The following is a 23,378-nucleotide window of genomic DNA, read 5'->3' as shown; positions in this document are numbered from 1 at the left end:
TGAACTATCCAATGTAAGCTTCTAAAACGAATCTTATCAGATTAAACAACATTTTAGACATTTATCCGAATATCATCTAGATATCGTGATATTAATATCGACACGTTTCTCTCAATGAAACGATACTCATTAAAGTGAAAGATGAAAAAGAAATGTTTAAATGTCAATTTGATTTTGTTAAAAGATTTGACAATTTCTCTGACGTTTCATTGAAAGTCTGGATTCTTATCGATCGGTTGCGATACTTATAAAGTAGATATACAATATTGACTTTCTGAAGAATTTACAGAGAAAAAGGGCGGGTCTTATCGGGTTCGTACGTACTCATTCCTGGCTGTTTCAAAAATAGAACGAGAGATTGGAATACGTGTCCTTCAAGAAAGAGAGAAAGAGAGAGAGAGAGAGAGAGAGAGAGAGACACGTACACGTATCGCCGTTATCGATTTCTCCGGTCTGATTGTAATAATATCGATAAACACCTGCCAGTTATCCGGTACGTAAAGTTTTCGGTACACGATAGACTCGAGAGAACATACTATAATACGAATTCAACTGTATGCTCATCGATTATAGTGATGTATTGGTAACATGCTTTTGCTACCGGTCGAACGATGTTCATCTTACCGATAAATTATACAAATCGGTCGCCCACTCTTCCTTAATGCATAGTACATTATCTTCCTTTTTTCTTTTTCTCCTTTTTTTTTTTTTATTTTCTCTTCTTTCTTTTTTTTTCCTTTCACGATCGAGCGAGATGATAATCTTCGTGTGTTAGCAGAAAATTGAAATGATATTTATGTTTAATGCTCGTTCTTAAAGATACGGCTGTTCGTGTTCATCGTAAATGAAGTTAAATAAGAAAGAGAGAGAGAGAGAGAAATTAATTTTTTCTTTGCGACACACTTTTAATACTAGAATATCGATCGTATCTCGAAAAGATTATTATATCGAATATACATTAACAGGAAACGCTCTCCTGTGGTCTCTGATGGTTGATATTTTTATCTATAACCACGCGCTTACATAATTCTATATACTTAAAAAATGATATATATGTATATATATACTTCAGTGTCGTGCATATATACCCGTTGCATAACATCGAAGCAAATTACATAAGGTATTCTTTGGATAGATTATTATCGTGTTTAGGTGCACTTTCTTCCCATTCCGTGTTCCAACTCGTTGGTCAATATCGAACGTTCATCCTTATCGTTAGATCGAGGTTTGCTCCCTTTCTTAACAATAGTACTTACTCGTTAATAAATTGAAAAAAATTTTCTATGGCATTATCGTTGATAAATATACAAGGTGTCTCAATTTATTTTTATCGAAAAGAACAAAGAAAAAGGTCAATTTTACACAAACGAAAAAAAAGATTTCGGCGAACACTTGGATCTTTAATTTATTTTCATTGAACGATTATATATAACAAGATAAATACTTCTTATCTTTGTTATCTACATATTAATCCTGTGAAGGTCGCCATTAATTCGATATATGTTCATGCAAAAATTCTTTTTTACGGTTTATATTATTTTTCTTGCGACCGAAAAAATGTAATATTGATATTTTTTTTTTTTTTTTTTTTTTTTTTTTAATATGGATTATAACTGTTTCGATGAAAAGAAAAATTTGTCATGTATTCGAATAGTTTGCAACACAATATGTGAATAATTGTATCTTGCAGATACAAGGCGATTCTATAATGAATGTTGGAGTACGCGATTTCCTCAAGGTTAACGTATTATATGCGGGTTATTTTGTACTTTATTAATCTCTTGCCATGGAGGCTATTTTTGACGATTACGCAAAGTACATCTTTAAAATTCACATTTAGAATGGTCCAAACTACATCTTTAAAATTCACATTTAGAATGGTCCAAACTAAATGAAATTTCTTAATTTATATTCATAACTATTAAAAGTTCGAATTTATTAAGAGTATCATAAAAAAAAAAAAAAAACAATTTTAACAGCAAAAAACGTAACGAAAAAATTAATATTGCAACGCATTTATAATATTTAGCAGATATATTATTTTTTGAATCAATTAATACAATTTATGCACTTAAAGTGAGTAATCTCATTGGAGAAAGGTTCCTTTATAAAACAAGTTCCTTTTATACATTTTATACGATAGAATGTATACAAGAATAAGGATATCGAAATGTATCGATTTTTATGAAATGTCACGTATATACGTCACGTAGATGAACAAGCTAATCTGATTTACCTAATATTGTTTTCATTCGCAATAAAAACGGTGACCAAATAAAAACGGAATTTTCTATTGGTCGCATATACCTATTTAATGTGTTAACAAATAAGATAGGTAAATATCGAGACACCCTATATAACAGATCGTGGTAACGTTTAGTAGACGTTATTGCGCAAAGAAACAAAGTTCTCTAGCACGACTCGTTTAAACTTCGTCGTCGTGCCATCTCAAGAGCTTACTCTCTGGCGCCGTTAGTAGAACATCGGACCATATATATATATATATATGTATACTCGGTGACATGTTTTTCTTTCGTTAGCCACCAGTTCACCAGTAATGATGGAATCGTCGAAGGACGTGGCGTTCTGTCCCTGTATGTCTTTCAAAGACGGCGCGCGTATAATGACGTGTCTGGAATAGATTTCCTTCGGAGCACGTGTAACAACGGTTCTTCCAGTTTGCCGATAAGAAAAGAAATATATGTATATATGTATGTATGTACAGACATGTATACGTATGTATGTATGTGTTTATGTATGTACGTATATGTTGCAAAGAAGGTAGAACCACCGCCCGACACGATTTCACGTCTCGACCTCTTCGCGTGATTAGAATCCAAACGCAAATTTTACTTTCGTCCTTCCTTCCTAAGAAACTTTCTTGAAACTTTGTTCGAACGAAGCTATGAGGGAGAAAGAGAAAGAGAGCGAGAGAGAGAGAGAGAGAGAGAGAGAGATCGTAAGAAGAACACCAGAGCCTCTCGTACATATATGGAAGAATACTTTCGTAGATCGAAAAGAGACGAAAGTGGAACGTTTCGTTACGGGGGACGAAACAGGACGGCTGATTGAGAAAAAAAAAGAGAAGGAAGAAAAAAGAAAAAAAATAATAGACGAGATCATTAAAGGAGTTCACGTGTGTATAAAGAAGTTATTAAGAGGAACGAAAAGAGCCGTCCGTGACGAATGATAATTACGACAGATTACGTTCGATCCTTGTTTATTATCGGTTGTAGATGAATCCATTAAGACGGCTTGGTTGTTTGTTGAATGGCAAAAAAGGAAGAAAGAAAAAAAGAGAAAAGGATAAAAAAAAAGGAAGGAATGGAATGGAAATGTAGGATCAAATTGATGGAAGTTAATTTGGGCTCATAGGAACGAGAAATTATATCATGATCGATTTGCTCTCGGGCAACTGAATTTCACATCGATCTTAAATATATATCTTTCTAGTAGGAAATCCATCGTTAAATATGTTAAATCATTTGGACGTCAAGTTCGTTGAAAAAAAAAAAGAAAAGAAAAAATAGTTAAATTTTGTGTTATTTCTACTTATCTGTTCTTATCACTAACAGCAATGATAAATCTCGGGAGGATACGTGCATGGCAAGTATTCGTTTCACCTGGGCGATTACAGTCAAAGAGGGTTTGCTTTTAAGAGAAACGGACGTTACTCGCGAGCGTAGAAATTTTACACGGCTTCTTGATCTCGTTCATATGCACGATCGATGATCGTCCTGCATTCCTTACAAATGTAAAAAAGAAAAAATAAAAAAGAAAAAAAGAAAGAAAAAACGTTAATTCCAGTAGCGGCGATCCAGTCTTGCTACTTTCACGATTTATCGACTCATTTTATTCGAACGTTCGATAAAAATCTCTAATGTTTCCTAAGTAATAATAATTTGTATATGCAAAGAGCGATATCTATTTCTTCTAATCTTCTTCTACATCCTCTTCCTATAGTTCTCGTAACATTAAAAATGATATATATATACATATATTTATTTATTTATTTAGAATCAACCCATTCCAGTAATTTATTTATCGACTTACATTATGCATTCTAATCATTATTAATGTTATTATGGATGTGCGTGTACAGAAAGTTTCGTGTACCGTTTCGGAAGAAGGAAAAGCATCTGTGGGAACGTCGAATAGAAGAATGAATTAAAATTCTATGCAGCTACGCTATCCCATATCCGGTACCGATTAAAACGTCTTTTTCATCTTAATACGGTCGTCGATGCCTCAAGACCCCTTGGTCTCTCACGGATTTATATTACGGTCGATGTTTTGATCGACTATTAATCAATACTGTCAAACGATTAATCATCGGAAATGCATTTGTATTGTTGTGCACAAATATCACGTCGAACAATGGCACCCTTTTATTCTCCTGCCAACGCCATAGGTCTCTTTGTTTTCTTCGTGAATAGCTCGAAAATTTGTTAACATATAATTCAACGTGCGGAAATGAATGCACATAATTGGCATTTTAATAAATCCATGACAGACATTATTATTCAATTATTTTGATTGAAACATTATGCTATTTAAATGATATTTTATTATACATATTTATGTATATATATATACCTACGATTATAATGTCATTTATAATATATTTTGATTTGAATTTGTATAGAAAGAGCGATTGAAAATACATATTATTTAAATGAGCTCACGGTAAACGCATGTTTCTGGATTACGTGAACGAACATGGGAATTGTGTTTTAAGAACGACTATCTTATTCTCAGAGCACGTCGTTGCATTCCAGATTACAGAAGGAATCAAAGGCAACAGCCGCTTACCAAAAAACGTGATAGGACGGTTAATGTTGTATTAAAAGATGCACTATTAATCCTTTCTATGCTATGAACACATACATGAATTTCAAAAAAATAATTTCAACTAATGTAATACCACTAATGTATACATATGCATATCTGAGATAAATACGATTACAATAGATTAATTTTCAAATAATTTTAAATAAAATCCCATTTATTTAAAAAGTGTTATTTATTTAAAAATAATCGAGAAAGAAAATAAAATAAAATTATATTTTACAAATAATTGTTCACTAAGCACAAATCGTTAGACCCAATAACATTGTTAGACATATAAATCTTAGAGAAAATCCTGACTAATCCAGTTTTACGTTTGTCTTGTTTTTTTACAGAAGCCAATCAAAGGCTTCTTACTTGGCGTATAGAAGAGAACGTGGCGCCCCTGATAGCGAAGGTAGCTACAAAAGAACGATGTCTCCGACCTCTCGTTTAGAAGATTGGCCACCTCCACGGGATCACGATGATCCAGTTCTGTTGCGTGTCACGCCACATCATCCATTACAACACCATCACCATCATCATCATAATAGTCATCAACAACAGCAGCAACAACAACAATCACACGAACTTGCCAAATCCCATAGCGTCGACGCTCTTCATCATCGATTAGAAGAAAAGTCAGGCCAACAGCATCAACACTCGGTCGAATCGATCGGGAAATTATCCCACGAACTAACTAAGAAACTTCAAATCGCTGACGCTAGAACACGTACCAATGAGAACAACAATAATGACAATCTAGAGGATCGACATCATCATCATCATCATCATCATCATCATCAGCATCAAGAGAAAAGATATCAGGAAAAGAGGCACGATTATGAGCAACGAAGAGAACGATTATCTCCCCAGAGCGTCGAGGTTCTCAATGATAGGAACAGACAATTGGAACGAGAGCGTAGAAAATTAGCTGCCAGTTGCGAGCCCTTATCAGAAAATAGAGAGGTAAGGTAAAATACGTAGGAACGTAATATTATTGGATTGTTTAGGAACAAATAAAAAAAAAATTTAACGAAATAAAATGTATAAAGGAGTTGTTATAATATCTTCATTCGATACAATTATAGAAAGAAAAAAAGAACTACTAGTACTTTTAGATATATGTTTGGATACATATGTATATGGATAAAGAACATAAGGAACATTCCGTGCAATCCAATAATTAACGATAATATTATTCTCAAAAGGTAAACATTATACTAGAACGTACTTTTGTTTCGTTTTTCTAGAAACAGCTTCGTAATGTCGAAAGTGGTTCTCAACCAGCAGCCGGTGAGGATTTCTTCCGCGAAAGAAGTGCAACGATCGAAATGACCTCGCAAAATATCGAATTACTGAACCGTAGGAATGAGAAACGATCCAATGGAGGAAGTACGTCGACCGGTACAATGTGCTCGTACACGGTAAGCACGACGACCTCCTCGATGACTACTACGATTACCAACATGACAGGTAATTGCTGGTCGAGAGGACAGGAAAATGTTGTCGTTCAGAAAACGGTAGAATCGATGTCTCATCATGACAAACCACCACCGCCAAGTAGTTCACCACCAAGATCTCCGGAAAGAGGAAGTCCAAGAGGAGCAATCCCACGAAGATCCGGAAGCTGTTCGAGCTCCTCCTCTTCCGGTAGATCGACCGATCCCACGTCATCTCCTCGAATCTTAACTTATGGAACGCCAACCAAGAGTACACCGAATTCCCCAACTAGAGAAGAAGGTTCCACCGATCAAAGGAAAGTTTCGAGTCCAACTCAAACGGATAGTACAGTCTCTTGGAACGGATCCAATTCTGCTGGTCAATCATTGAATCAGCGTTCGTGCCAAACGAGAGAAACGGAGAATCCTAGAACAGAAAGAACGGAGAGATCGTCCGGTAGTTCAAAATCAAGATCGACGGGAAGTAGATTCTCTTCGAATTCCTCTTCGTCTTCGTCTTCTTCTTCGTCTTCGTCTTCGTCTTCGTCCTCATCATCATCCTCCTCGATCTCAAGTGTATCCAAATCCTCCACCTCGTCCTCACCTAGAAACTCACCTGTCGATGAACAGGATAAGAAACCTTCATCATCAACCACTTCACCTTGCGTCTCTCCACAACCTGGCATCGAAGGCTTGACTTTGGTACAGCGTACCGAAGTAGTTCTTAGAGTTAACGCTGCTACAAGTGACGCGGCATCACAGACCGATCTCATGGAGCAAACCGCAGAGCAAAACATTGTCAAACAGGAGGAACCTCTTCTACCGGAACCGAGAAAAAAATTACCGGAGGAGATTGAGTGCGAAGAACTCAGCAGAGATCTCGCCAGTCAACTAAGTCCAAACGACAAATTGGTCCCCATTCTAGGTAAAACTTATTTCGAGCAAATTCTATTCTCGTCTTACCCATACAAATCTTATGGAAGTTAACTCGATTAATCTACGGTGCTCGTAATAATTTCCTTTGTTCGGTTCCGGTATAATCTACCTACGCGTTACGTCAATGCTTCTTTATTGCTTTCAATGTTATTCGTATAACTTTGCGTTTATCGTCGAAAGATAATAACGAAGGTCAAGTCGTAGTTGTGTTAATTCTTTTTCTTTTTTTTTTCACATTTTTCAATAAATTAAAATACATATAACAATAAATATACACTATGATATATCATTTCGTCTATCGATTTTGATATATAGAAAATGTGTTAATATATCTTGGTCCATAGTCTTTTCAATATAATAAAATATTATTTAAAATATTATTTGAACCTATCATTGAAACTTAAGAAATTTTATTAGCTTATCATATTTTCATTCGATAATGTATACATACCGTATTATGTTGTTGTCTTCATATATACATATATATAGTATGTAGAATAATTGATCGAGCTTCGTACACGTGTACTACGCGTTAGAGCGAGTAAGTGATAAGGGAGGAGGGGAGAGGGCAGGGGGAATATGACGCGTAGTATTAGTAGCACCGGAGCGACGACCCTTTATTTTAATAAGCGTTAAACGAATCAACGACCCCGGTCGCGTTATTCAATTATACGTCATTGCTCTTTCTCTCTCTCTCTCTCTCTCTCTCTCTCTCTCTCTCTCTCTCTATTTTTCTTTCTTGCGTGTTCGCACTCGTACTCGTGATACTAGATGCAACAGTCCCCGTCGCATTATGGCTTCTATGCGGTACGCGCGTAAACTCCTCGAGCGTGAAACACTGAACGAACAAAGGGAGCGAGAGCGCGAAGCGAGACCTTCTCCCTTCCCTTATTTCAAGCTGACTGTTCGCTCGACTCAACTAATGTTTTTTCTTTCTTTTTTTTTTTTTTTGTTCTTTTCTTATCAGTTCCAGTGCCGGAGCACAAGAAACCCACCGACTACGTTTCCGGTCTCTTTAGGGTGGAAGCGACCTTGCAGTCAAGACCGAGGCGGCGACTCTCCCTTGAGGAGTCGATGGCCTCCTGTGTCGTAAATGCAGATGACGATGAGAAAAAGTGAGTTATTTATCGTAATTATCTTAAGTATATAATTTCGCTAATAAATTTCGAAAGAACAAATTCTTCATAAATTACAATCGCAATTATATCGTAGATATTGTTTCTTTTTCCATCGATGTTTATCAACGGACATGATCGATTCCTGAAAGTAAAAAGTTTTCTTCGTACTTGTTTCTAAATTTAAACGTGACTAGTTGCGATCTCTACGTATACGTATGTACTTACGTGTATGTACTTACGTATATGACTTACGTACGCTGACTTATTTTTCCTTTTAATGTTACGAACTCGGCTATATAAGAATGTCTCTGTAGTGAAAATAATTTTTGTTGAATGTTTTCATAGATTTAAATGTGATCAATTTTGTTTTCCCAATATGTTGATTTATTATAATTTTGATGTTGTCTAACACAATAATAGTAATATATCTATTTACAAGATATAACATGATCATTGAAGAGTGAGGATTGATCCTTGAATCTGTTCGAACTACAACAATATTAGATAACAATAATAATAATATAATGATAATGATAATAAGAGTAGTAATAGTAGTAATAATAATGGTAGTAGTGTACGCGTATGTGTGTCTGTATGAAGGAAGTAACACAATTGCTAATCAAATTAGTTGAAGAATTTTTATTCTCCTTTCGCAATTAGCGGTAGAAAATTTATGGACATCGTGATAGGAACATTAGGTGTTACTATATATATCAATGGAATGTATCTTTTACACTGCTAATAAAGATTCGGTATCAGTTTTTTATCGGTACGCTCTCACTACCGAGGATTTTATTTTCCATTGAATTCCTATTAAAGTTCGACCGGTTGTACTTAATTATGTATATCTATATACATACATGCATACATACGTACGTACGTACGTACGTACGTACTTAGTAGGTACATAGTTAAGTGCGTTAATTAGTTTCAATGAGCTCAAAGGCTTACTTCGAATGATCCTGCCGTTAGATCGCGGCAACTCTTAAGATCTTTGATTTTCACTTGGATAAAGAGAATCATTTTGTGATACTCTCTTAAACTCAATCGCTTTTAAAGAAACTTTAAAGACCGACGTTACCATTCGAATGTAATTAATCACCGTAAGCGATCACGATAAACCCTATGGACGATTCCCGTTCGCTCTTTTGGAACGGTGCCAAGGATGGAAATTTTCTCCGTGTTCACGATATCCCGCGGCTAGAAGGAAGCAGAAGCAATGAAATAAAAAGGAAAAGGAAGAAGACGATCTCGGCACGTGCTCTTGGAAACATCGCGTGCTGCTGTCTCTTGCCTGCCAAGCGAACGCACACATAATGATTCTTTATTATACCAACGAGTGACGTTTACGTGGGCGTAGACACAGCAGGATTCCTGCCGAGCATCATTAATGACTCTCCATTAACGCCGGAATTTAATTGTCGTTTATCGAGAGTTCGTCGAACGGCACACAGCATGATCGATCGGTAGCGTCGATTCGAGATGCGATTTCTCTTGATTTCCATGAGAATTCTAACCTTTCTATTTCTTTCTAGCGTTTCCCTCCTCCTCCTCCTCCTCCTCCTCCTCCTTCCTTTCCTATCGTCAGAAATTTCATCCTCTCGATCGGATAGTTAACTAAACGCTTTTCTAAGTTAATTCTCTATAACGCGATGTAACTTTGAAATTACACATTTCATTAATTATATTATATTTTTTTATGGATTCTACAAGAAAATCAAATAACATGGAAATGATGTATAAATAATATGTAATGAAATAAATGAGAATTATAATTTTCATATTATTTAATCTTTTTGTTTTTAATCCGAATAAAAATTTTTATTATAGAGAATTAATATTGATTGAACAAGAAATATGTATAGACATTGGTATACCTAATTCCTTCAATTGATAAAAAAGTCGTCTCTTCTGGGTACTTTAAGATTTCATCTCTTCTCTCTCTCTCTCTCTCTCTCTCTTCTCTTTTATCTCTCATTCTCTGTCTCTCTCGAATATTCGAGGACAATACTTCCGCCGGCATGCTTAAGGAGAAAGTACTATGAGCACAAGATCGTTGCGTAAGCGACCATAAATGATATTGTCAGGCAGCGACTACTCAGTGGTTGTTGTCTAGATATCATATTATTTGCCAGTCTTGAATGGATAGTTGGTAGCATCGTTGCGGCCAATCGTGGTGCTTGTCGTATCCGTGCCAAGTTCGACAAACGTGCACAAAAATGGAAAGGAAACATTCGGAGAAGTATCGCATTGTAGCTCGAATATTACCGATAGTGTCATTCCTATACTGACTTTAATAATATCATACGTAAAAATTTTATAAAAAGAAATTATTTCGAACTGTGCTCGTAGTCATTTCATAGTAATGATAATCAACTCGAATAACAAAATGATTCCCGTTATTTCGAAATATGTCGCAACTCAGCTTGTTACTTTCACGTTAGTAAATTTAGAATGCTTTCGAGGTGATAATAAAATATTCAATGTACTCACTTTGGTACTACGGAATTTTCTTCCGCTTCTCATTAGCTTACACCGATCACGAAACGTGCGAAACGAACGAGACGTAATCGGCCATAGTATGCAGTGGCATCGACGGCAATTTGTCATCGATGGAAAAAGCACATTCGTGGCGTTAACAAGATACAAACGCGTTCCTTCGTTTTATCACTTTCTCCTCTTTTATAGATTCGCATGAAGAAAAACGAGCAATGTCTACGATTTACTATCGTACGTGTTCGCACGATAACAGATGCGTTCCGAGTAGAACTTGGTTTTTAATATAACATATTTTTCCTTTATTAAAACTAGCCGCAAAAATTACGCAATTATTCGCTTCCGCGTCATAGATGAATTCATAGCTTGATATACGAACAAAAAAAAATAAAAGGAAAGGAAAGGAAAAAAAGATGACTTCAAAGGATACACGCTCCTTTTACGTCGCGCGATGATTTCATCTCCGCTCATAAACCTTTTTTTTTTCTCTCTCTCTATCTTTTTATCCAAGCAAAGATTCACTTGGTCGATCGCTGATTCATTCGTCTCATGTATATATTCTCAATTGATTATTCTCAATATCGAGATTACTCACAAAAAGATTTTTATTTTGTAATAGTCTCTTAGAGATAATCGAACTCCGATAATGAAGGACAAATATTGATTCTTGGATAACGAAGGATAAAAATGTTATCATTTATATGAAAGGAAAAAAAAGAAAGGAAATTAAAGATTAACGTAATCTCTATTTTTTTCAGACACGAAAGTATACCTTCGGTTCCTGTAACCCCATCGTCAGCTGATCCGAGCAGCCCGCTTTCATCCACTTCGGCATATTTTACGACATCCGAAGGTAAAGCGAGGTTTCTGACGAGATATTCTCGAGACGTTAGTGTCGATGATTCTACAAGATCGGAAGATACGACGGCAGTCGTTACAGCGGATAATTCGGATCTCAGGAAGAAGAAGGTAATTAAATTACTTTTTATTCTTAATCCATATTCTACTATCTGTCCGTGAAACTTGGCTTAACGAGATAGAAGGGAATCACTGTGACTTTCATCATTATTTCTAAACGTATGTATGTACATACATATATATACATATATATATATATATATATATATATATACAGTCGACAATTTCTCGTTTATACGTCACGAATATAAGGACAGAGACGGTAGCAACGACAATAGGGGAAAGTTTATGGGTCGCCCACGTTCTGCTCATTAGATTTATCTCGATCCAAGATCGATTCTTCTTCCGCAAAAGCGGAGGACTTTAGCTTTCTCAAAATTCCATTTCGTTTCTCTCGTCGATTAACGAGGAAAGGGATCATTGAATTTTTAGGAAGAGCTCATGATGCGATTGGACAAGAAAGTGATCGTCTTAAGGGCTGAACAAGAGGCTGTTAAAGAAGAGGGAGAAATAAATGAAGCCCTTGGTGCTCGCGTAGCTATGCGTATTTCCGCCGCAGCTAGACCAGCTGAAGCTTCCAAGTATCGACTTCACGTTGAGGAAGTTGGCAAGATTACTAGCCTTCTTCTTAGTCTTAGTGGAAGATTGGCTCGTGCTGAAAACGCCCTTTATGGTATGCCGGCCGATCATGCGGAGAGAGTGAGTATTTTTCCTGTCAAATGGGACGACATTTTTCCTCAAGATTTTCTATCCCGTTACTTCTTCTTTATATTAAAGAATTTGATTAATCTTCAAATTCACGCGATTGCATGAAATCATGACATATTAATGCTTTTAATCTTTTTATTTATTTTATCTTTTTTTTTTATTAAATTTACTTTTTTTTTTATACAAATTTCTAAATAATATTTCTAAATCATCGAGGTATTGAGGAGAGATTCTCGCGTAGCAGAACCGATTTTTTATTTTTGTACGATTTTAAAGATTACATTTATAAAGAGAGAAAAAGAGAGGAAGAATTAATAAAATTACAACTCGTTTAATGGAATAATTCGAAAACGGTAAATGATCGATAGCAGATATGAAATAGTATAGACTGCATTAAACAATTTTTTTTTTATTTTTGCATGAATGAAATTTCACAAATATGCTCTTGAAGTTAATAAATGATATTCGACAAATTAATGAAGTTTAATCGAGACCGTTTAATCGAGATATGTCAAAATTTGATAATGACAAATAATATTCGGAATATATCTCAAAACTCATATATATTTCTGAATAATAATATCAATTTATTGATTATCTTTTTTATCTCTAAGAGATAATGTGTGGACTAGTTTTTTTGACCTCGTTCATTTATAAGTACATTTTTTCGAAAATTACACTTTTCATTTTGGCATGTAGAATATCTCTAAGACTAATCGATCGATTAATTTTATCAAAAATACATTGAATTTCTTACATTCTTTTACAGATATTATATTTATTGTTTTAATTTTTTTTTGCTTGCTTATTTTGATTTTTTGTTTAAAATTGTTATTAATAATCTAAAATCGAATTTACATCAACAAAATTGTACTGTTTTACCAGCGATTTTTGTTTCAGTTTTTTTCCTTTTTCTTTCTTTTTTTTTTTTTTTTTTTTTTTTTTTTTTTTTTTTTTTTTTTTTTTAATAGATGTATTCTTTGCATAACTTAACTTATTTTAAAAAAACAATTATTGTTGACCTTTATCTTTAAAATAACCGTGACTCATGTTATACAATATACCAACGACGAGTAAATTGCTAAAGTGACGACACACTTTTAAGTAAATAACGAAATTTTAAGAAAATAACGAAAGAGATAAAAATAAAATAAATTATTTTCAAATTTTGTTAATAGTGTCTTTATGTGTTTCGTTCAAAAAAATTTATTTAAATATTATTAATAATTTTGTTAAAATAAATTTATGGAGATTCATAATTTTCTACGACTCGGAAATTTATTCTTAAAATGAAGCAAAATGAAAATCTTGAAGAATGAAAAATTTGTTACCCGAAAATCTCTCTTTAAAATGAAAGAAAATAATTGGATTTGTACAAAATATCTTCCGATATAATTTTCAATGTATTTTCACGCTGGATTAAAATGCTTTTGTTTTTTTATCATAGAAAATACTGGAGGGCAAGAGAGATAAGCTAATAGATCAGTTGGAAGAAGCTAAGGTTCTGAAGACGAACATCGATAAGCGTAGCATCAACGTTTCGGCGATCCTTTCAAAATATTTAAACGACGAGGAATTCGCCGATTATCAACATTTTATCAACATGAAAGCTAAGCTGATAATGGATACCCGTGAAATTCAAGACAAAGTGAAGCTCGGTGAGGAACAGTTGGCTGCATTGAAGGAAGCTATCGATTAAATCGATTAATAACGACGATGAACTTTAATGGAGACGTGTACGAAATTAAAATAATATTTTAAGTAAGATATTCGTAAAGTATAAAGGTCGTATTTAAAAGTCGCGATACGATAGTACTCGAATATTTCTTGAGAATATTAATAAACAAGACTCCTCATTCATCGTCTATACGATGTCGAATCGAAGTCTGAACCTATAAGGAAAACAATGTGAACGAGCAAAGATCTATCATACTATCATTTATTATCAATGCATAGATGTATAAATATAAAGAAACAACTATATATGTATATATATATACACTTATTCTTCATGTGTATAAGTGTGTGTTTATGTTTGATCTAAAGAAAAAGAAAAAAGATAACAATAACTTTTTACAAATTTTCGAAATTTCTTTTTCACGTGAAAAAGAAAGGAAAACTTTTATAAAACTAACGAAGTTGATAATCCACGATTAAACGGAGTCATATTTAACGCAAAAAAAAAAGAGAAGAAAGAATGTAAGGACGAATTTCTGTTCACTTAATTTTTTTCAACTTTCTTTGATAAAATAACAAGAATAAAACGATGTAACGATTGTTTCACATTTTCCTTGTTAATTTAGTAGGTTCGGACTAAATCTCTATGATCTTCGAGAGCCAAGTGCCTATGCTCAAGTGCCGCCTAGTCCTTTTTAAGATTACACGTCGATCTTCTCCCCGTGTTCCCTGATGATCCGCTCTAGAAATAATATTTCTCTTAACTTTATTAAACGATAAGTTTACTAGAGGGTAACATGAGGATAAACAAAAGGAAAGAAAAGAGAGAGAGAGAGAGAGAGAGAGAGAGAGAGAGAGAAAAGAAACACGGGAAGCTTCTTCTTTAGATCTTTCCTCGAGGAGAAAGCGACATCGTAATCGCATGAAAGTGATACGAGAAAAAAGAAAAAAAAAGAAAAGAAAAAAATGAAAAACTTGATATGTAAATATATATAGAGAGCAAAAGAAGCGAAGATATAAATGTAAACCTTTAATTGAATGCTTCCTCATTCGATAATGTGTATGAGGTAAGCGAATGATCGTTCGTTGTTTTGTCATTTTTATATATATATATATATATATATATATATATATATATATATATATATATATAAATATATGTATACATATACATATAGAAAGGAAAAAAGAAGAAAAGAAAAAAGAAATCACATGGAAAGATTGAATACATTTCTTCGCTTGTACGGGTATGTATACCTGTACGAAATTGACGGTATTAATCGATCATTCATAAAACTGTGAAAAATTCTATTATATTATCAAATAATTGAGAATTATTGAAACAATCAAAATTCTAATATGTATCGCGTAGAAAAAAGAAATTTGATTATTATTTTCGATAAAGGAGAAATATGTCGTCGGCATACGATCGAACGAGACACATAGTGTTTGACTTCGGTGCAATATTTTTTTTTAACTCCTCGGAAGGTCTGATAACGCGAAATGTAGAGCGATATAAACGAGATATTGACTAAACTGAATTAAAAAGTCAAAAAGAAATATCTAAGTAGATATCTTTGACACGCTCGAAACTTTTACACGTTGCTCGGTGTAAGCATTAACATTTCGCGTATGTATGTTTCACGAAGAAGCGAGACGTTTGAAAGGGAAGAAAAAAACGAGAAAACGAAAAAAAAAAAAATACAAAAAGAAACAAAAAAGAAAGGAAGAAAGAAAATGAATATGCTATAACCCGTGCTGCCTTCTTATATACGATATGTGATATAAGAGTATAAGGAGAGCGTACGCTTTGCACCACGTCGCTAAACGTTTTTTTTTTCTCGTTTCGACGTTGTATCTTTAAAGATAAAGCGACGTTGTACATGTACATATATATATTATATAGATTTTTAGTACATAAGCGCATACACAGGACATAATACTACCGTATTATCGAAATTATATACACGAGTTTGCGTTCATAAATACAGGACATATACACTTATCCACACACACACACACACACAGACACAGACACGTACACGCACACAAGATGCCTATACAAAAAGTACTATTTTTTACATTTCGTTCTAACCACGGGGTTCCACGTGGATCCCTATGACGCTTGTGATTTTACTTATTCTATAGTACCGGACCAAGGACTCTCGAAAAGAAGTGCGTTGTTAACGCGCGAATAGATTTCGAGCCTCCATGGTGTAACGGTGTTATCGAGAAAAATTTTATGCCTCGTTCATTGCTAGATCGCAGACATAATAGACATTTCTGTTTGTTTTGATTTTAAATATCGGTCCATTCATCTTCTCCATTATCGATTTCGTTTTGTGGTCATCCTCAAATTAATACGAAAACGGGGAAGAGATTATACGGAGAAATAAATTTGTCGAAGGAAATCAAGGAAATCCTCCGGTTTTTTGAGCTTCGTTAATGAAACATTTACCGAAGACTCAAAGATCCCGAGATGGAGTCCTATCTCGTCATCATAGATATTCTCTTTATAAACTCCGATTTATAAAAGTTTTAACACAAGCAATACAGGAATGCGATCTTTTTTTTTTGTTTCTTTGTTTGTTCGTTCATTTGGTGTGTTTTTTTTTTTTTTCTTTAATTTTTGTTTGTTTATTCTCTTTTTTCAAAACGTCGAAGATTGAACACAGGGCATAAAATTTTCCGACATAATAGTCAGTTTCTGTTCCTTGTTTGTTTCTCGATATTTTTTTGCAATTTCATGTTATTAGAATATTCTGCAGTATCTCGCCATTAACCGATTAAAAAAAAAAGAAAAAAAAGAAAAGAGAGAGAGGGGGGGGGGGTTAGAGAGAGAATGATGATAGCTCGTATCTTCGATTTGAAGAAATGTGAGGAAGAAGAAGAAGAAAAAGACGAAGTAAGTTGCATTAAGATGAAAAATCTTCTTACCCCTATAACGCCATGGTACGGCGCAGCTATAAGAATTGTAAATAACAAATTATCCGAAACATGGTGCTCTGGAAATCTATTTTTTACGAGAAGAAACGTTCCATTAATTCGTAGGTTTATATTGTTTCTAAGGTCATTAATATTAATTTTACATTTTCACTGTGTACATATTATTAAACATTATTCTTCTGCGTGATGCGAATATCCATAACCAGTTTATACGTACACAATACACTTGCGTCACTCAATTGTAAGCGACTACGTTAGGACGTCGTTTAATTTGACAATATTATCGCATACGAATGTATTATGGAATGAATCATTACGATAATTACCTATCTCAAATTCGCTTGAAATAAATAACATGTTGAAAATTATTACTTGCGAATTTATTTGGTGAATTTATTATAATTATCTGCAAAAAACAAAAGAAAAAAAAGAAACTGCACCTCCTCGTTAAATAATAATGCTGACTTATCAATAATTCATAATGAAAAGTTACAATTTTATCAGAAGAAACTTTTTCACAATTACACTTATCGACTGAGTCGATATAATGTTTCTTATCATCATAATCGATAACTTTTATATCTAACGATTCAATATCTTTATCAATTATGTTTAAATAAGTGAGCATATCTATATAATATTAAAAAGAAATATTATTATATAAGACTACGATGATAGATTACTTGGAAATAAAACTAATAAATAAAATAAACAAATAAAAACTAATAAATTTCTCTATGTATCAACTGTTGGTAAAATAGTTTCCTTGAAAAAGATATCCAATCTATTATATCATATACAAGTAATGTATCGATCGAGAAAAAAGACAACTGCGTTTATTGAAATTAATCAGGATTAACTTAATAATAATATATATATATATATAAGCAATTAGGAACAATATAAATAAGATTAACAAGGAACATGTGATCATTAAAACACTTTGTTAGTACATAACAAATTTACAAATTTTCATAGATTTACGGTGGAAAATTAAAGAAGACAGAAATTCTAAATAAAAAGAAAATGGACGATACAATTCTCATACTCGTTAAATTGTATCTCGTATTATTGATTGAATATTACTATCCATTCACTCGATAATCTCGTAAACACTTATCTCTGATACGTTTCTATGTAGTCGCTATCGGAAATCCGGAAACTTTCCCTTGATCTTATCCACCGCGATAGTACCTACTTTTCGTGTTAAACCAATGAAACTCGAGATCGTTTTTAGTAGCGATTCTCTTCTTCTGTTTCCCATACTTCCTCGACGATATCTTTCCGCTTCGTTCACCATTCCCTTCGATATCCTACCAGGCAGCTGAGACGTCTCCTCTTGTCGTTGGTTATCGTTATTTTGTTCTCCCTTCTTACCGATTTCTCTAATGCAAAGACATTCAAGATGCCGTTGGCGTCGGTGTCAAACGTATACCGAGGTAAAAGAGAAAAGGGAGAGAAAGGGATATAATGGTATGAGAAAAAAAAAAAAGAAACGCTAGTGGTAAGAGACAAGTTAGTTCCTATCTAAGATGGCTTGTATGCGCGTATATGCTCGTGTCATTGCAATCCCCATCCATCCCATATCCACCTCTCTTTTTCTTAGTGTTTTCGTTTTCTTTACCCGTTCCTTTCTTTCTCTTCTTACTTCCTTCTTCTACCTCCTCAACCTTTACAAGCCAGCAGCATCACCGCCCTTTCGTTTCCCCTCCTCCCATTTCACCGGCATCCGGATGCTTATTCGGAGTGTCTGACAATTCCAATAGAACCCCGTCCGACTCGCGTACACCGATGGCAGCAGGCAGAAAAGGAATCTCGAGACACGGAGGATCGCCTGGAAAGGATCTCTTCCCTAACCCCTTCCTACCACTCACCCCCATCTACATTCTACCTATTCCTTGTCCTTCCTCTTACGTCTTCGATCTCTCTCTCTCTCTCTCTCTCTACTTCTATCTCTTAGCGAGTGGCGTTTCCATCTTATCTTTTCCCTTTTATATTTCTCTCTCTCTCTCTCTCTCTCTCTCTTTCATTTCTTCCTCATCTTCTTACCGATCGCATCTCGACGCAGATCGCCGCGGACTCGTTCCTTTACGGAATTGTTTTCTTATCTCTAATATCGGCTCCTCGGTAACGTTTATTAACGCTTCCAAAGCTGGTATGGGACTCGCTCTTTTAATTACTGATCGGTAATCGTGGAAAAAGGTCGATGGATCAAATGTAAAACTCGTTCTGTTTTCGTTCCTGATGTAAGTATACACTTATTTTATGTTTTTCAAGAATACAAGACGTTGATTCGAAATCCGTGATATCATCGAAACGCAATCTGATATTAAATTTGTTATGTTGTGTAATTTATAGTGAATGTACGATTACGAAGTGATAACGATTTAAATTTGTAGGATAATATAAAAGCTTGTATGTTTGTGTGTGTGTATTATGGTTTTAAAGTCTTATAGAATTTGTTTTTAATGAACTCAAATTTTGAATAGTCCCGCTCATGTATTTTTTTTATTAAAACAAACTTTTTTCCTTTTTTGTTTACTCTGCTTTCTTTCTTTTCCTTTTTTATTTTTCGTCGAGCTATAGAATATTTCAAAACTTCTGAATATAAAATAAAAATCTTTTCCCTGACTTGACTCGATCGTCGGTCGTTCAAGAAAATGCAAAAATTTCTTCCCATCGGTAGGGGGTATGTATTCCCCGATCGTCGGTCACCACCACCCGGTTGGAGCCCAATATTTTCGAAGTCTCTTAGGACTTTGAAGAACCTTGGACATCCATCCGAGCGATCAACGTCCAAGAGCTCGCTTGGATTTCTGAAATAAAATTTCTTTCTTCGGCCAGGATTCAAAAAGAGAACCCATGTCCGCCAGAGTTGTAGTCAAGTACCCTAACCTCACGGCTAAGATATTTTCAGAACTTATATATAAGTCAGAGACGTGAAAACTTTTCGTTGAAGAAGAAATGGTTCTCTCCTACTACTGCTATATTCGAGTATGCTTACTCCTCCAGCGTTTTCAGATGTTACTAATTCACATAAACGTAATATCTACACACACACACACACACATATATATTCTTCATGTGTAGATGATGAAACATAGTAATACCCTAGCTGTGGCAATGTAACGACAGTGAATAAGCTTTAGAGAGTGTTGTTATTGTGAGACCAAGAATTCACTAAGGAGAAATAAAAGAAAAAGTAGGGGAATAAGGAGCAATTCGCTCCGCAAGCCAAACTTTTGACGTCCTAACTTTTCTTAAAAGTTTCTATATAACACTAAATGTTTTTTAAATGTCTTCAAATTTTTTAAATTAAACACATCTTTTTTCCTTCTAGATAAACTCTCCTTGGGGATTGTCACATATTTCATAAGAACATTATTAACAGACTTCCATATTTTGTATTGTAGAATAAAATATATATATATATAATTTTCGATAAGGTAAAAATATAAATAATCGTTTCTTTTTTTTCGAATAAATACTTAGAAGCTTTTTAAATTCCTTTTACATTACGTTCTTCTCGTATTATTCTTTATTTAAGCGGAAACAGTTCTATTCAAATGAAACTTCTTGAAACTTCTAATTTTATTCACAGGTATTCCTATGTCGAGTGTGGCTCGACATCGATATTCTTATGCTCGAACGTGACTCGATATTTTACAGGCTTGCATTCTATAGCAACTCTCTTTTTATTGCAAAATGCCATGTTTTCATTAGAGTAAACCGTTTGAAGTAATATCTTTTTTAGTAAAACATTACTATAAAACGGGAGAATTATTAGTAATCATTATAAAAGGAACGTCTTATCAAAGAAAATTTGCTGTCCTTTCACGTCTAGTTTTTCTTTTACAAAAATCTTATTTTTGGAGGGAAGTGAGGATGGGAAAATCTTTTAAAAATGTGAATGGAATTTTGTATCATGAGAATATGACTTTCAAAAGGATGACATGAAAAATGTATTTGAAGAAAAAATTGAAAATATTTTTACATATATACGTACACCTAAGTATATCTATATCCACTAAATAAAATGATTTATATATAAAAAAAAAATATTTCTTGAGTTGCCCTTTATCTATCTTTTACATCACACGGGGCCTACTCTACCGGTTCAAGCATGCTCTCAAAGAGATCCTGATTCAATTCCTCGAAGCAGACCGACGCATGATCGACGTGTAGAAGTCGATACCATCAAGGAGGGAATCGATCTCCAAATTGACTTCCTTTCGTTGCTTTTATGTTACCTTAACGAAATAGAGTGATGGTTAATTTTAGATTTTAAAAGTTATTTAGAAGAAGAAAACGATTTACAAGTGAATCAAATAATTCTTTACGAATTATTATTAATTATAATTTGTTATCGTAAAAAGTTCCGGCTTTGTTCATAGATGGTGATAAGATATAAATTTAATGCTTAAAGTGAAACGCATCTTAAAGTTAAAGGAAAAAGGGAAAAAAAAATGAAAAAAAAAAACCCCGAGAATTTTACATTATTACTCTAATACATTACAAAATAACATTATGGATGACGAATATAAAAATAAATCATAACTTGATCGAAATAAATAAGTAAGGGTTTCGTATTAAGATAAAAGAAAAAAAATATATCTTAAGCGTCAGCGAAGATGGATATATTCGATGAATAAAGAGATAGATAGTATGCCACACGCGATACGTATCGATATGTCGAAAGTATCGCCACACAGATCAAATATCGGAACGTTCATCTTACCATGAATCTTTTTATAGAGTCCTTATGCAATGGCGGTAGTGGCCGACTCGTTAATGATCCTGACGATTTTCGAATCGATTTCGAGATCGTGACTGAGTCTTTGGTGGCTTAACGATTGAAAATCGTTGAAGTAAACCAGTATCGTGATAGACTTCAATCATTTCTTTCATCAGAAGCATTGATGAGATATTTTTAGCCAAGAACGTCTTCGTTTCGCTATATCTGATACATCGAGAACGTGTGAATGAATTTCGAATGTTTCGGAGAAATTTTTTCGAAGAAATAAAAATAACTACTAAAGTGCATACGATCTACTGATTTGTTTAAAAAATTAATGCAAAAAATAATTTGCATACTCGAAATTAAATTTATTAACAATATATAATCGATTGTAATGTCGAATCAACATGTTTCTATTGATCCTAGTTTTTGGTTCCTTTTGTTATATTCGTTTTTATATTAAGTAACGAATTCAATATTTTTTATTAATATACATTGTTTCAATGTAGTTATATATATTTAGACATTATAATACAATTGTGCTTGTAACTAATAAATTAGAAATAGTAAGAAGTTATAAGAAATCTGAGCTGTACTCGTATAAGAAAAATATTGGAAAACTAACAATTATTTTGATATAATCGATAAAATTAAGGATTTGAATTTAATTTGAAAAAAATATATATGATCCAATGGGAAAAAAAGAAGAAGAGAAAGTAACTGATGTCGTCCATAAGATTTTTAAAACGTGGTATAAAATATTTGTCATCTTAGTTCATTACAATCTCAAAAGTATTAACGTAAAGCAAAATGATGATTACTGTTTCCAATGGAATCTTTTCCTTCGTTTATCGAGTAACATTAATTCGAACGATTTCCAATCGACTTCGATTAGAGTAAGAGTTCTTCGAGCACATCTTTAACCCAGAGACTCACGGAAGTTCCACAGATGGTTCAACATCGAAACGATTAGATTCCATTAAGTAACCTGGAAGACACGAAGTTCCTTGATAATCGAACGACAGAGAACGGATCTATGCGTTCGCGTCTCCGGGTACAGAGCAAAGCAGATTGCATTAAAGCACGAGAGAGCCCTATGAGAAGATGAGGCAAATCGAGCGCGTTCCTCTGTTTACTTCGAATTCTCCAAAGGAAACGGCCGTCGTTGCTGTTAACGTCGTAAACACGCTCTGTTGCGAGTTACTCGCGAGCGTCTTTCAAATGCTGCTGAAACGTAAATGAGAGAGAACGAGAGAGATAGTAATAGAGAGAAAGAGAGAGAGAGAGAGAGAGAGAGAGAGAGAGAGGAGATTTCGAAGCGAAGAGTCGATTTGGCAGCTCCATGCGACCGCATTACCGACTTCGTCGGTGCTTCTGGTATCTCTCTTCCATCCGGTTTACAACGTGGCATTTCATCGACCCGGAAACGAGACCAGAAAGCGGATGCGTTTCAGTTTCTTGCGGTTACGCTAACTGCTCTGCCAATTCAATCGAAACTTCTTTTCCATGAAAATTTTTTCTTATTGCTTTCCTAGCAGGTAATTGCTATTTTTTTCTTTTTTTGCTGATATC

At 34.1% G+C, this 23,378-nt stretch overlaps 1 protein-coding gene across 4 annotated transcripts in view; it reads left to right on the top strand.

Annotated features, from left to right (window-relative positions):
- The window catches only part of LOC124432119, a 159,036-nt gene extending 141,600 nt beyond the window's left edge, over positions 1-17,436 (top strand). For 3 of the 4 annotated variants that reach the window (XM_046980732.1, XM_046980733.1, XM_046980731.1), the window contains exons 8-13: positions 5,184-5,796; positions 6,081-7,194; positions 8,173-8,320; positions 11,578-11,788; positions 12,170-12,436; positions 13,893-17,436. In XM_046980732.1, coding sequence (XP_046836688.1) covers positions 5,184-5,796; positions 6,081-7,194; positions 8,173-8,320; positions 11,578-11,788; positions 12,170-12,436; positions 13,893-14,144 — 2,605 coding nt within the window. In that variant the 3' untranslated portion in view covers positions 14,145-17,436. Of the gene's footprint in view, positions 1-5,183; positions 5,797-6,080; positions 7,195-8,172; positions 8,321-10,563; positions 10,566-11,577; positions 11,789-12,169; positions 12,437-13,892 lie in introns of those variants that run through there. The other variant, XM_046980734.1, reaches the window with a different exon arrangement.
- Positions 17,437-23,378: the final 5,942 nt, after the last annotated feature.

The sequence above is a fragment of the Vespa crabro genome, chromosome 23, assembly GCF_910589235.1.
Source record: "Vespa crabro chromosome 23, iyVesCrab1.2, whole genome shotgun sequence".
Lineage (NCBI taxonomy): Eukaryota > Metazoa > Arthropoda > Insecta > Hymenoptera > Vespidae > Vespa > Vespa crabro.
The sequence above is the reverse complement of the archived record's forward strand: the minus strand, read 5'-3'. Positions and strand labels throughout refer to the sequence as shown.